Source organism: Drosophila guanche, unplaced genomic scaffold (assembly GCF_900245975.1).
Source record: "Drosophila guanche unplaced genomic scaffold, DGUA_6, whole genome shotgun sequence".
Lineage (NCBI taxonomy): Eukaryota > Metazoa > Arthropoda > Insecta > Diptera > Drosophilidae > Drosophila > Drosophila guanche.
This window is the reverse complement of record NW_022995745.1, coordinates 2684592-2699127: the sequence shown is the minus strand read 5'-3', so window position 1 is coordinate 2699127 and position 14536 is coordinate 2684592. Positions and strand designations below refer to the sequence as shown.

General features: G+C 47.9%; 3 protein-coding genes across 6 annotated transcripts in view; 1 reads left to right on the top strand and 2 right to left on the bottom strand.

Annotated features, from left to right (window-relative positions):
- LOC117581551 (cytosolic carboxypeptidase Nna1) overlaps positions 1–6837 on the bottom strand; it is a 22586-nt gene extending 15749 nt beyond the window's left edge. For 2 of the 3 annotated variants that reach the window (XM_034268876.1, XM_034268883.1), the window contains exon 1: positions 1780–1879. In XM_034268876.1, the coding sequence (XP_034124767.1) occupies positions 1780–1864 (85 nt within the window). In that variant the 5' untranslated portion in view covers positions 1865–1879. Of the gene's footprint in view, positions 1–1779; positions 1880–6706 lie in introns of those variants that run through there. The other variant, XM_034268877.1, reaches the window with a different exon arrangement.
- LOC117581558 (glutamine-dependent NAD(+) synthetase) overlaps positions 1–12487 on the top strand; it is a 28813-nt gene extending 16326 nt beyond the window's left edge. The window contains exons 2-6 of the mRNA XM_034268890.1: positions 1067–1424; positions 8883–9153; positions 9358–9447; positions 9507–10940; positions 11002–12487. Coding sequence (XP_034124781.1) covers positions 9008–9153; positions 9358–9447; positions 9507–10940; positions 11002–11701 — 2370 coding nt within the window. The 5' untranslated portion in view covers positions 1067–1424; positions 8883–9007 and the 3' untranslated portion in view covers positions 11702–12487. The remainder of the gene's footprint in view (positions 1–1066; positions 1425–8882; positions 9154–9357; positions 9448–9506; positions 10941–11001) is intronic.
- Positions 4340–14536, bottom strand: LOC117581561 (pyrimidine-specific ribonucleoside hydrolase RihA). Of its 2 annotated transcripts, XM_034268892.1 has the most exons (3): positions 14143–14536; positions 13237–14076; positions 4340–4378 (listed from the first exon to the last, which is right to left on the bottom strand). In XM_034268892.1, the coding sequence occupies exons 1-3, from the start codon at positions 14371–14373 to the stop codon at positions 4355–4357; spliced, it is 1095 nt and encodes a 364-aa protein (XP_034124783.1). In that variant the 5' UTR covers positions 14374–14536; the 3' UTR covers positions 4340–4354. The 2 variants fall into 2 exon arrangements, with proteins under 2 accessions (XP_034124783.1, XP_034124784.1); XM_034268893.1 differs by lacking the exon at positions 4340–4378 and having other exon boundaries at positions 13117–14076.

Sequence of the window (14536 nt, the reverse complement as noted above, 5' to 3'; positions counted from 1 at the left end):
ATGGCATTTTGTTTATCCCCCAAAATGCTCGAAACATTCGGCCAATGCCTCAAACCCACAGACCAGACCAGACCAGACCAGGCCCGATCCGACCCGAACCGATCAGCAACTGCGCTGCGTCGCAATACAAAATCTCATCTGTCGTGGTTCCCCCACAAGAAAATGCATAGAATTTCACAATTTTCTCAGCATTTTGTTCCCCATTGTGGATCTTTTCTTTATATATTTTGTTCGTTTTGGGTTTTATTCGAATATTTTGGATTTCTTTGTTTTTTGTGGTCGTTGAATTTTGGATTTATTATGAGAAGCCACACAAGACTCAACAAAGGTAGACGTCCTTTAGCTTTGTTCGCACCACAGACTAGACTCGAGACGCACAAGCGAATGCTGCAAAAGAGAACGTTGTTGGACCTATGATTTCGAATGACAATAAACAACGCACTCCTGACACCCCGGCCCTAATTAGGAGCCAAGTTAGTCCAGATACATACTATTATTATTTATCCCTTCCTATCTGCCGTTCGATTTGAGAACAGGGCATTCCCGCAATCGTCTTCACCCATTTCCACCTGCAATTGCATGCTCAATATGCGATGGTTATTGCCATCAGACTCGAACCGAACGAAATGCCCCGTGGAAAAAATAGCAAAGGAAAACCAAACCCCAGCCAATGACCGACATTTTCCCCCGAAACGCAACGCAGCGCAGCGCAGCGAAAACAACAAAAACAACAACAACGACAAAGACGACGAAATTAATGGGAAATGGAGGTGGTTTTTTGGTTCTGTTGATTTATGCACGGACTGGGGGAAAATATCATTAATCGCAATTCAATGAACTGGGAATGTATTTTTATGGAGGGACTGCCTGTTGGATGGTATGGAAAAACGACTTTGATTTTCTTTTGATTTGCAACTTCTGTTCTGCAGTTCTGTGATTTCTGTGTGATTTCCTTTTGTGTGTTAATGATTTTGTTGGCGTTGTCATGACAGCCCCCAACCAAGCGCGGAAACAAGTTTAATGCTAATTCTAATACCAATTTATATCCGATTTCTTCATCTTTCAGTGATTGCAGCAGTGTGTGTGTGTGTGTGTGGGTGTGTGGCCAAAGCAGGACAATACAAAAGGGAAACCAAAGGCCGGAACGAGAAAAGAAGCCAAAGAGTTTCATTAACAGACTCCAAAAACAAAACAAAACAACGATTCACAACGAAAACTTTTGGAGAAGGCAACAGGAGCGACGACCATTGAACAGTGCCACTCCATTCTCCGCCCCAAAACTATGGCCATGTAGCAAAGGACCAACAGAAGAGAAACAAAACAGAAAAGAACAAAAAACAAATAACACCGAGGTGCCCTTAGACAATCGAATTCGTACAACAAACCCAGCAACAAGCAACAACGCAATTTATAACCAATTGAAAGTAAGCATTTCCTGAGGATCATATTTTAACTACACAAAACGTCAGTCAATTGTTGAATTGTTGACAATTATTTTGGTCCCCAATTGTATATATGAACTTCCCCCAAATTATCCACTTTTATTGATTCCTGTGTTATATGCAGCAGCTGTGAGAGTCAGTCTGAAAGCTGGAACCTTAACTCACTAAAAGCAATCAGCTGCGAATTAAATTACTTGATTAAAGTTCTCTTGGAATTTCCGACTTTTCTTTCTGAATCGTTCAGAGCGAATGCTCTCTTTCTCTTTTGGTTATCTTAGTCATTCTTATATCACATACTTGTATAACTATTATTTAACAAGAAAACACTAACTTGTACCTCCACTGGATGCGGTCAACGTGCAGACGGGAAAGAGTTGAGCCTGGAGAAATTGCACGCGCCCACCGCCGCCGACAAAGTCCATGATTTAGGATCCGCTTAGCCTACGACATGATGGCAATGGGACTTGAGAGGATTACTAAAGAAGTATGATGCAGGGCTGGATAATCCATTTGATGTAGTACGCGGACCGCACAATTCTCGGGTTGATTTAACAGAGCAGTTCGATTGCAGTTTAATTTGGCTTAGGCAAACATGAAAATGCAAAATCTGTTGGTACTTCTTGCAGCAGTATTCGTATGTGGATAGATGGGCTCTCTGCTCGTTCTGCTCTGTCTTATGCAAGTCTCTGGATATAATTTGTGTCGTCGCCTCTTAGGCCCTCGTTAGGCGGCATTTTGACGCTGATTATTGTTATTTTTTTGTGGCTTTCTCTTTGAGTTTGTTTGGTTTGCTCGAAGGCGACTCCTATTCGAACCGACTCCGACTCGCATTGCGTCGCGTCGCGGCGATACTGAGTGGTTTTCCCCATTCGATAGCTGGGGCCCGCCTGCTGTGTGCCAACTCGAATTTCCACTGTGCGACTGTTATAAACAAATAAACAAACCCAAGCCTCTCCAGTCCTATAGTCGTTGTTCTCTGCTGTCGCTGTTGGTTGTCTCTAACGCCAAAAAAACAACCACAACAACAACACAAAAAAAACACAAAAAGAATAGAGGAAGTGCAAGGTAGTCCTGGCATTCTATGTGGCATAGAGAGACGAGACGGCCCCAACTGAGGCCCAGACATGCCCATGCATGCACACAGACATGCCATGAACATGAATTTGATTCGATTCGATTCCGGCTGGTGCTCAAACAAAGCCAAAGGCAAAGGCAACCCAGCCTTGGATACGGCAAGCAAGAAACACAAAAAAAGCAACACGGAATTTGTATACATTCTAACAAGCAACAAATGATTCCTGGAAGTGGATCGAAGGAATGTATACCGTTGGATGGAGCAGCACTTTTATCATTAGATTATCGTTTACGTTGGGTAGTGGGGGGATGTAGGCCACAACACGACAATTCAGACGGAAGGTTGTTGTTCTCTAGCTAGTGATTTTCTAGTTAAAGCCGCATGATCGATCTATCGGGAAGCTAAGACATCATGCCCATGCCCTGCCTCTAAATATTTCAAAAACGTAGCCTGAGGCTACGGCCATTACGATCCCTCACGATCAGATAATGCTGAAGCAAAGAAAAATTTAAAAAAAACCCGCTGCCAAACCAATTTGTCAAAGTCGTAGATTTCTGAGGTCCCGTTCCTCCCACAGCGGCAGCTGTGCTGTCAGCTGCCTGCGCGGAGACAAAACGAACAGGTGTCAAAGAGTGGGAGAGAAGGAGAGAGCGAGGATAGCCACGAGCCACGCAATGAGAGGGCGCAGTCAGTCAGTGCTAATCCACATGTGTCTTCTCCCCTCCCTCTATCACTTGATTAATGCTCTGCTTATTGGATTATGTCATCGCAAATAGATGCACAGAAGCAGCAGTAGTGGCAGGGGCAGCGGCAGCAGCAGCGGCAGCAATGATCTTGATCGTGCAATTTATGTGTTTTCTATTTTGGCAAGCTCCGCCATGACTGCCAAGGTGAAAAGACTCTCACCGAACTGTATCCCATGCACCGCATCTCATCCCTCCCATCACACATGCTTGGCCCTCGTCAATCATCGAATTAGCGCGCTCTCTTTCTTTCGCTTCGCACTTTCTCATATTCGTGTTGTGCTCTTATTATGTATGAATACCCTTTCAAATAGGGTATACCTATTTCGTACACATGTTGGTAACACAGCATATCGGTCACCATAAAAATACATTCAGACATTTATCTATTTTCGGTTAAGTCATTTACATATGTATGTCTACACTCAGAGAAAAATAGCACAGTAGAAATGCGTGGGAAAAATCGTACTTCTCTTATGTATATGTACCCATATAAAGGATACATTTTCAAGGGTATCCAAAGATTTGGCCCCGCACATTGCTTTTCTATTTCTCTTTCCTCTAACTGTTTGTTGTTGCTATCGCTTGGGTTAAAAATTCACAAATTGCAATTAAAAATGTTCGCTTGCCACATTTTGGCAGTGTTCAACACGCGTGGGTGAGGTTTTTTTACAGCCAAAATAAACAGAATAATAATTGCGACAGAGACTAACGACGAACATGAATTGAAAGTGAAAAACGAATTATGGGCTTTGGGAACCATACTGAATTGTATTCCCCCGAGGTGCCTATAATGAGTCTTTGATCTAAACTGCAAACGTGCAAGCGCACGTCCATACATCATCTCATTGAGAGCAGCACTTAGATTGCGTATGTGATGTCGCGAGGGACGACGGAGACACTCACCATTCACATAGTCGCCCAGGACGAGAGAGCATTCCATGTCATTGCATTTGAAGTTTGCTCTCACCAAATTTACATTGACGCTGTCCTCGTCGACGACAACGACGGGCTGATGTTGCTGTTCTGCCAACCTCTCGCCTGTGTGAGTGTGTGTGCCACTGTTGTCGTTGTTGTCATCCTCATCCTCCTCCTCATCGCTGCAGCTGCTGCTGCTGTAGCAGCGCTCGCTGGAAGTCTCTGTCGCTGCCTGCTGCGGCTGAATCCTAGGCTGAATTAAGGGCTGATATGTCGGCTTGATTAGATGCCGATGACGGCGACTTATCGAAGCAGCGCTCAATGTACGCAGCAGGCAGCTGAAGGATGATGCCTCGGCTGCTGCTGTTGCAACTGTTATTGTCTCATCCGCCATATGGTGCAAAGAACGCTGACTCAGTGGGCACTTGAGGCACGAAACAACACGAGCGGCGCACACACAAAATAATACAAAAGAATAGATTGCACGAGTAACGGGACAAAGACGCGCGCTCCCGCACTTGTCCAGCAGAATATAATGGATGGACTTTCCTTTCTTCTTCGCCTCTGCCTTTGCTGTCTGCTGCAGTCTCCGTAAGTAACGGGACCACTTGGCTGCCAGCCTCAGGCTCGCTCTCAAAGCAACTGCGGACTGACTCTCCGTCGAGCTTGGACGACAATGGTGGCTCCTCTAGCTCTGACTCTGACTCTGACTCCGGCCTGTGCCTGGGGCTGTGGCAAAATTGCGAATCACAGTAAACCACGGCATCGGCAACAACGGCATTAAAATTGTTGCTGCCACGTCGTTGCCTTTGTGCAAGGCACCGAAAAAAATTGTTTTTCGCTATTTTGTTGTAGGCCTACACACGGCACAAGCGGGCATGTGGGTGGCTTTGGGGGATTGGAGTGGTCATGAAAGAGACAGAGGGAGAGCGAGGAAGAGGCACCACTAACACCGCTTTCTCCCTCTCTCTCTCTGTTTTTGCCTTCTGGCGGAGGTGGACGAATAGGACTTGTGGCAACTCTGGCTGTGATTAACATAAATTGCGCACGACATGGGCTGTAAACAGCGCAACAAAGAACACTCCGCTTAACTCCAGTCTCACCTTCCATTGCTACGACCACCAATCCACCCAAACCCAACTTCCTGACCCAAACATGGTTTATGCAGTTTTAAAATATATATAAATACCTACACACATAGGAAATCCCGTTTGAGCAGGGACAAATGCTTTGCAGCCATGGATTTCCGATCTTGCCCGCTCTCTCAGAGGTCGAAGTGGCAAACAAGAGAGCTAAAGCCCCCCTGTAAAAGTGCACAGCCCACTCTTTCCTTCTCTCTTTCTCCTTCTTTATGTTGCCTACTGTTTTGAGCGCGTGAGCTCCCACTCTCTGTCTCTGGCTCTGCCTCTCTTTCTTTTTGTTGCGGCCTCTCCTCGCGTTGTGTGTTTTGCATGAGCCGCTTGGCACCAATTTTTCAGTATTTTTTCCTGCTGTTATTGTTGTTGTCGGAGATGGAGACGATGTCGGCTTATTGGCATTTGACAGCGGCCTGGCAACGGCGGGACGTCCTTAGAGAGGTCCTTAGAATTGGGGGCTCAATGCCGCGCAATAAAGAGTATGGAAAGCAGCGCAGGGCATAGGACAGTGTGGAATATAGATAAAGGAACTATTATAGGAACTAATTAATAAACATTGGGGTTAAATAATCCATTGGCCTGACGTGTATAATATATTTTCCATCAGCAAGCAGTTACCTGAGCGGCCGTATCGTTCGTCTGTCTGCAATGCGTCATTGGAGCGCCCTGCTCTTACTCAAACCTAGGCTCAACACTTTGCTGCAACACCCTACACCTCCCCCCACCATCAGTCACTCTCTTTGTTTCCATTTGTTGGGGCTGGGGCTGGGGCTGGAGCTTGCTTGCATGACTCGGTGTTGTCATTTTGCTTTACCAATTGGTTGCGTCTCCTTTTTGTGATGTTTGCTCAAATGGTTTCGTGTATTATTTTTGGCTGCGGCCGCCCGCAGTACCCCCAGATCCTCCCACACTATAGGGACAGGCAGTCCCAAGTCAAGACAGTGACAGGAGCCAAACCAGAGAGAGAGAGAGAGAGAGAGAGAGAGAGAGAGCGCGAAGTGCTAGGTGCTCGTGTTCCGCTCTGTTATTGATATGCATTTGGAGCTACGAACCCAAAAATAGACGCAAGAACCCAAAAAAGAAACAATTTTTCTAAAACTATTTACGGGGTGGAACGGACACGGACGTCAGACAGGCGTCAGGTACGTCAAATGCCAGGAGGCTACGTACGGAAGCGGAAATTGCACGGCCAAAAACAGAAGAAATGGCAATAGAAACAGCAAACTCCCTTCACTTCACCCTACCCAGCAAGGCGATAAATAGATTTCTTGGGATTTTTGTTTTGTTTTGGTTGCTAGTTACCAATTAGGTACCAATTAGGAGCCACTAAAGCCCTTGATGTTTTGCATTTTAGGTTTATTTAAGGGGAAAGCTTTAGCCTGCGGCACTCACCAGCGTTTGTCGCCTGCTTTTGCTGTTGCTGATCGCTGTTCTCCCTTTCTTTATCCTTCTGCATCGTTGAGCTGTGGACATCTGATGCTCCACTGCTTGCTTATCACTTGTATTATTTTGTGTGAACTTAATATTTTGTCCGTGTGTGTAGGTGCAAGAGCGAGCGAAACTTAAGAAAAAAACGTTTTACTATGAATAGGAAATAAATATAGGAATTGAATTGGAATACAATGTTTTGGCCTGCTACTAGTCCGAATGTAATGGAGCACAGATATGAATGATTTCTATTTTCACTCGGCACACTTTCTCTTCTCGAATCTCTCTCTCCCCCCTGTTTTGAGGGATTTTACGCGTCGTCCTCCGGTGGCGAGTGAATGAACGGCCACCAATGCCGGATACCGGATTACTGGCTACCGGATGCCGTTTGGCAGCCGGAAAAAGCGGCCCCAAACACTTCGTGACAATGTGATAGGAGTATGGGCTCTTGGTGGTGCTGGTGCTGGCAAACAAATCAAAGCGAATTAGTTGCATTAGTGGCAGCTATCAGCAGTAGCAGCACCAGTAGCAGCAGCAGCCTAGCCGACTGGCCCAGGATGCCTGCTGTCCCAGCCCCAGCCCCATTGCTATTTTCATTTCCACTTCCCGATTCCCAGTCTCAGTACCAGTCCCCATTACCCGTAATCTATATGGCTGCCAAAGTTGGACTTGGCGTGCCAGTGCCAGTGCCAGCGCTTCCAATAATGCACATGCGAAGGAGCAAAAACAGGGTGCTCCATGTAGCATAAAATCATATTTATCGATTGGCTGGATCTCTTATTGGAACAGATCTCGTCTCGACACTCTCTTTCTCTCCCACGACTCTCTCCCGCTCTCTGTGTGTGTTCCAGCCTGTACGCACCGTTCCAGTGTTCACCCGTTATGCAGAGTATGTACTGGGGCCTTTTCCACCCGTTCCACTTCTCCGTCCACTGATTATGTGCCATTAAAATTGGCTGCCAATTGGCAAAAGGTTTCGTTCTCTTTTCGCTTTGAGGCTCGGCCTTTGCTGCATTTTTTTCTTGTTGCTTTTTTTACCGGCTCCTGCTTTGTTCTGCTTTGCTTCTGATTTTGTGCACTTTGGCGCGGTTCAAAGTTCAATGCATTTGTCTTGCCACACGCAGGCTGCCCTGCCCCCAAAAAGACCACCTGACAGGCCACACGCACACACACACACGCACACCACACGCGCTCTGAGCCATTGTCGAAGAGAATTCTAAACGCAACTTTGTGAGGAGCACGAGCTCGTACGTACGTACTGGCATGCCACTTGGTTTGATGGTTTGAGGCAGTTGGGCTTTGAGGTTTGGTGTTTTTGGTGCTTTTCAGCGTGTGTTCCGTTCCTCCTGTCAGGTGGCTATCAACACAAACCAGGAGAAATGAAATATGCGCCCGGAGTGGGTGGGTGGTTGGGCTTCTTGGCGAATGAACTTTGAACTTAATGCACAGTTTTTCCCACCTCAGGCATGCATGAATGCCGCATGAGAAGGTGCAGGAGCTGGGGCGTACGAGGCGTGTGCGTTGCGTGTTTTAAACTTTTTGGTAACCTCGCAAAAGGTAAATTTGCATACTGTCGGGAGTGGTTGTGTGGGGGGGTGTTTGGGGATGCTTTCAATTTTTGTTGCTCACTCAAAATGCCGAAAGTGCGCCCATGACTGCTGCCATGAATGATGAATGATGAAGCACAGCTTCAACCATTCGTTTACCTCTTGAGATTAAAATAAAAGGCCAGCATTCTCCCCCAACTTGCTGATCACACACATATGTAGGTAAGCCCAGTAGATTTCCCTTATCTCCGAGAGAGTTTCCCGTACCTCCACGAGTATATCCATTGCCTGGCTACGTCGGCGGGTGCTGCTGCTCTACCTCTACCACTGCCCTGCCTTGCCCCTGGCCCTTTCTTTGCTTCGTTTGTTTGATCAATACAGACCCAGATATACCCACAACAAAACAAACACCAACAATGGGCACCCAAATGGGAACCAAACACCACGCAGAGCCAAGAGCTGAGAGACTCGAGGAAGTCGCGTTTGCTGCATCGCCGCGGCAATCAAATTAATTGCAATTGCAACTGCAACTGCATTGTTCATTAAGCCTAAAGACCCTCAACCTCCCAATCGTTTTTGTTTCCATTTTCCAGTTGATAACTGCCAATTTTTTTGAACTGACAATAAAAAAAAAGAAGAACCTAAACAAACGCAAAGAGGAGCATAACAAAAAGAAAACTTCGCAACAATCAGGAGATACAAATAAAATAAATACAAAATGGGACGCAAAATAACTGTGGCTGTATCCACACTGAATCAATGGGCCTTGGACTTTGAGGGAAATTTGGCAAGGATATTGCAATCCATATTAGAGGCCAAAGATATGGGCGCCAGCTATCGCACTGGACCCGAGTTGGAGGTTAGGTAAGTACCCTTATGCCTTTCATTTCACTTGAATTACCTCCACATTCTGTAAGCTACAAAGAAAGAGTATTTATGTGTGCGTATAACTTAACATAACATACTAGAAAATACCACTTTCTGGTATGAGGAACGGGGAACGGGGAACATGGGAACACAACGGCAACGAAACTAACAAACCGTTTCTTTTCCTCTCCCCCAAAACAGCGGTTACAGCTGCGAGGATCACTTTCGAGAGCCGGACACATATCTGCACTCATGGGAGGTGCTGCTGGAGATCATGATGTCGCCCATTTGGTAGGTAAACTGTTACGCAAAAGAATGAATTGTAATCAATAATAATTGCATAATTGCAGCGAGAACATGCTGGTGGATGTTGGTATGCCGGTAATGCATCGGAATGTGGCCTACAACTGTCGCGTGGCGTTCTTTAATCGCCAGTTGCTGCTGATTCGACCGAAAATGGCCATGTGCGACGATGGCAATTATCGGGAGTCACGCTGGTTCACTGCCTGGACCAAGTCCATGCAAACGGAGGAGTTCCTGCTGCCGCGCATGATATCGCAGCATACGGGGCAGCAGACGGTGCCATTTGGCGACGCGGTGATCGCCACACGCGACACCTGCCTGGGCTATGAGATATGCGAGGAGCTGTGGAATGTGCGCAGCAAACACATCGAAATGTCGCTGGCCGGCGTGGAGGTAATCGTCAATGGGTCCGCCAGCTACATGGAGCTGCGCAAGGCCCACATCACCTCGGACCTGATACGGAATGCCAGCTTCAAGGCGGGTGGTGCATATCTGTTTAGCAATCTGCGCGGCTGCGACGGCCAGAGGGTGTACTTCAATGGCTGTTCGGCGATTGCGCTGAATGGCGAGCTGCTCGCCAGGGGCCAGCAGTTTGCCCTGCAGGACGTCGAGGTGACCCTGGCCACAATTGATCTGGAGGAGATACGCGCTTATCGTGTGAGCCTGCGTTCGCGTTGCACCGCGGCCGCCAATGCGGCCAACTATCCGCGGATCCACTGTGACTTTGAGATGTCCACCCACAGCGACATCTTCAAAACATCAACGCCGCCGCTGCACTGGCCCAGCCACACGCCCGAGGAGGAGATCGCCTTGGGGCCGGCCTGCTGGCTCTGGGACTATCTGCGTCGCTCCGGCCAGGGCGGCTTCTTTCTGCCGCTCAGCGGTGGCATCGATTCGAGCAGCTCGGCCACCATTGTGCACTCCATGTGCCGCCAGATTGTGCAGGCCGTACAGCTGGGCGATGCTCAGGTGTTGCACGACATCCGGAAGATCCTGGCCGACACGGACTACACGCCCGACAATGCCGCGACGCTTTGCAACCGCCTGCTGGTCACCTGCTACATGGGCAGCGTCAACAGCAGCAAGGAGACGCGACGACGGGCCGCACAACTGGCCAACCAGCTGGGCAGCTATCACATCGAGATCAGCATCGATCTGGCGGTGAATGCCCTGCTGGGCATCTTCAATGCCGTCACCGGTCTGACGCCACGCTTTCGCACACAGGGCGGCTGTGCGCGTCAGAACTTGGCGCTGCAGAACATTCAGTCACGCCTGCGCATGGTCCTGGCGTACATTTTCGCGCAGCTTATGCTGTGGGTGAGGAATCGACCGGGTGGCCTGCTTGTCCTGGGCTCGGCGAATGTGGATGAATCGCTGCGTGGATATCTGACCAAATATGACTGCTCGTCGGCGGACATTAATCCCATTGGGGGTATATCCAAGACGGATCTGCGACGCTTTCTGGTCTACGCCAAAGAGAAGTAATATAAGAATTTGCGCATTCGATTCTCCTTCCTTGACGCCGGTTCTCGTTTCGAATAGGTACAATCTGCCTGTGCTGGAGTCTATTATTGAGGCACCGCCCACCGCCGAGCTGGAGCCGCTGCAGGATAACGGGGAACTGCAGCAGACCGATGAGCAGGACATGGGCATGACCTACGATGAGCTGAGCGAGTATGGGCGCCTGCGCAAGCAGTCCTTCTGTGGCCCATACAGCATGTTCTGCCGCCTGGTGGCCACTTGGAAGGGGGACCTCAGTCCCAAGGAGGTGGCCGACAAGGTGAAGCACTTCTTTCGCTGCTATGCCATCAATCGGCACAAGATGACCGTGCTAACGCCATCGGTGCATGCCGAAAGCTACAGTCCCGATGACAATCGCTTCGATCATCGACCGTTCCTGTACAGGCCCAACTGGAGCTGGCAGTTCAAGGCCATTGACGATGAGGTGGACAAGCTGCAGCCCATCTATACACCCTCCTCGATGCGACCCAGCAGCGATGATCTGCTGCTATCTACGCAGCGTTCCTCGCATCTGGATGACTCGAAGCACTCGTCGCCGCTCTCCTCGGCCTCGGGCTCGGCCTCCCTGGATGTGGGCATATCAACGGCTGCTGTACCCCTGGCAGCTGCTGCCGCTGCCGCCGCCGCTGCACCCGGCCTGGCCAAAAAGCCCAGCGGCTACTCCAAGGTGCATGTGAATGTCCTAGGAAAAATCAAAGACCGCACTGGGATACCTGTCTAGGATCTAAGCATCGAACAAAACGCACTGTTGGAATTCTTGTTTGTTTTTTTTTTCACAAGGATTACATGTAGGATTGATAGCCATTCAAATCTTGTTCACATCTTTATGGATACACAACAAAAAACACACTTAAAAGCCTTTGTAGAGCATCCTTTTTCCAGTTGGCCTTATCTTCAAACAAAAAACATTGACCCTTTCCTAATTATACATACAAAACTGCATATTATATATATATATATATCAAATCGTATATTCCCCCAGCTAACCCCTTGCTAGACACTCTAGACAGTCGAAGAACGATTGCGAGAAGTACCTTTATATTACTGTTGAATTTTTGTTTCACTTCCTTTTTGCCTGTGTCGAAATTCCTGCCAGTTTCAGTTTCCAGTTTGCTGGATAAACAACACAATATCCTCTTTTGTTGACTAGTGCCTAGATAATAGGATGATGTCCAAATTTGTACTATCTTTTGTACCATCTTTAGCCCCCTGTGACCCTGTGCATGCCCAGTTTCATGTGTGATTTTTGATAGTAGCTTTTATTTAGGCACCTTTTTGGGGAGATCAATATTTGCTTTGTTCGTTTGTGTACAGTGCGTTTCAGAGCCAGCCATAAGAGCTAAGAAATTGTAGGAATTGATGTAGGTTAATGTTTAAACTAAACTAAAGCAAATGAATAAAATCCAATCTCTACTAAAACTAATTGAAAGCAATAACTGAAGCTTATGAGCTGAGCCTAAACCAAATCGTTTCGATTTTACGAGTATTTACTGCCCCTATTTGGATACATAAACTAAACTGTGAGCTATTGAATAACTAACTCACTTACATAGATGAGAATAGTGTGTAGAAAGCATCCCCTTAGCATCAAAGCCCTTAGTCACTGAAACGCACTGCAGGAAGTGTATTTAATCTGTCTGCACATAGGAAACGAAACCAGCTTTGAGTCAATTATGAGTAGGTAGAAAAGTAATCGTAAATTGTGAACATTTTGTTTGTTTCTCAGCTGACGCCTGTTGGCTTATCAGGCCCCAACAGACGCGGGTCTGTTTGCAATAGAAATGATACGATTATATCTTAGCTGGCAATAGAGACAGAGCCGCTGCTGCTGCCTTTTACTGTCTTCTTGTGAGATTCAAAATGTATTTGGTTTTGTAGTAAAATGCATATACTTATGGTATATAAATGAATATATAGAAACTGATACTTATATTAGTAAATACACCTAGAGACTTTGTGCACGTGGCATCGCTAATTCGAACACTGTTATGGAACACTCGCATCAATTTATTCAATGATTGTACATTTATCAAGGAAATATATACACCAGACATTTTTGTAGTTTGATATTGCCCACCGCCTCGTATTGTCTTTTATCTGCAGCAGGTCCAGGCTGCCAGATCTGCTCGTCATCAGTTATTGGAACAGACAGGCGAGTCCTTCAATTTATTAAATATACAAAACAAAGAGGTGCATTTATAAGTCATTTCTGTTTAGTTTACAATGGCACGATTCGGTCTGTGACCCTTTCTAACTCTGCTGCTGCTGCGCCTCCTTGCACAATTGTTGCATTTCAACGTCCGCTTGGGGCAGGAAAGCCGCATACGAAATGATTGTGCGAAAGGGTTCGGCATTGAGGCGACGGATCACACGAACATTCTTCGCCTTGCCATGAATGGCATCCACCCATCTGCCTCTCAGATGATCCAGCACCATTTGACCGCGGGTATGGACGCCACACAGCTCCACGGTGGCGTAGTACTCCCGCTCATCGGCGATCATTTGCTGAGGGAAAAGATAGGCGGCTGTGAGCAGAGCATCGCAGCTGACCCACTTCTCAAAGCCGCGCGGCACCAGCATCGATCTCTCGACGCGGGTGAGGAGCTCAACAAACGGATGCTTGACAGCGCCCAGCACGTTGAGCCGCCAGTCGAGGGTCAGCCCGAATTCGCCATCGATGCAGGGCTCCCAGGGAAGAATCAAAGCGGGGCGCTTTAGACGCTCGAGAACTATGTGCGCCGCCTCCTGGTCCATCATGAAGTTGAATTCCGCGCTCTTTGTGACGTTTCCCTTGCCCAGGATGTTGCCGCCCATGATATAGACGCCGCCCAGCTTATCCAGAAAAGCATCGCCATATAAATTAATGCAGCAGGCGAAGTTCGTGAGGGGTCCGCACAGCAGATAGTCAACTTTTCCCGGGTGCTGGCAGGCCAGCCGATACATGGCATTCACTGCATGCTCCTCGGACAGAAGTTGGTCGGCATTCACGGCCGGATAGTCGCCCACATCGCCCAGGCCATCCACGCCATGGAACTGGGACTTAAGTGCCCAAGTGCGTGGCACAATGGGGTCGGCGCAACCCTTAAAGACGGGCACCTACTCGCACCACAAAAGAGGGCAAAGTTGAAGAGGAATTTGATCATTCTGATTGGGAATACTCACATCCAGCCTATCCAAAGTGGAGAGCACGCGGAGGGCGTTCAGTGTGCCATGGTCCACACTGGTGTTGCCCTGGACACAGGTGACGGCTGCCACCCTGAAGCTCTTCCTTCCAGCGATGCGTAGGCTCTCTGCGCGCAGAAGCATTGCCAGGCCCCAGGCATCGTCGGTGCCGATGTCGCAGTCGTAGACCACAAAGCTGTCGCAGTCGGACACGCAGGCGTTCGTCGCCATGGTGATGATTCTGATGTCTGAAGGGGTTCTTGTTCATCCTCTCTTTGCACTCTTTTCGCTTCCTCTTTGTTTTCTGCATCTGTTTTGCTATCGCCAAAAACAGCTGACGGACCTATCGCCCATTCGATAGGATCAAACAAAATCTAAAACTTGTATCTTATCG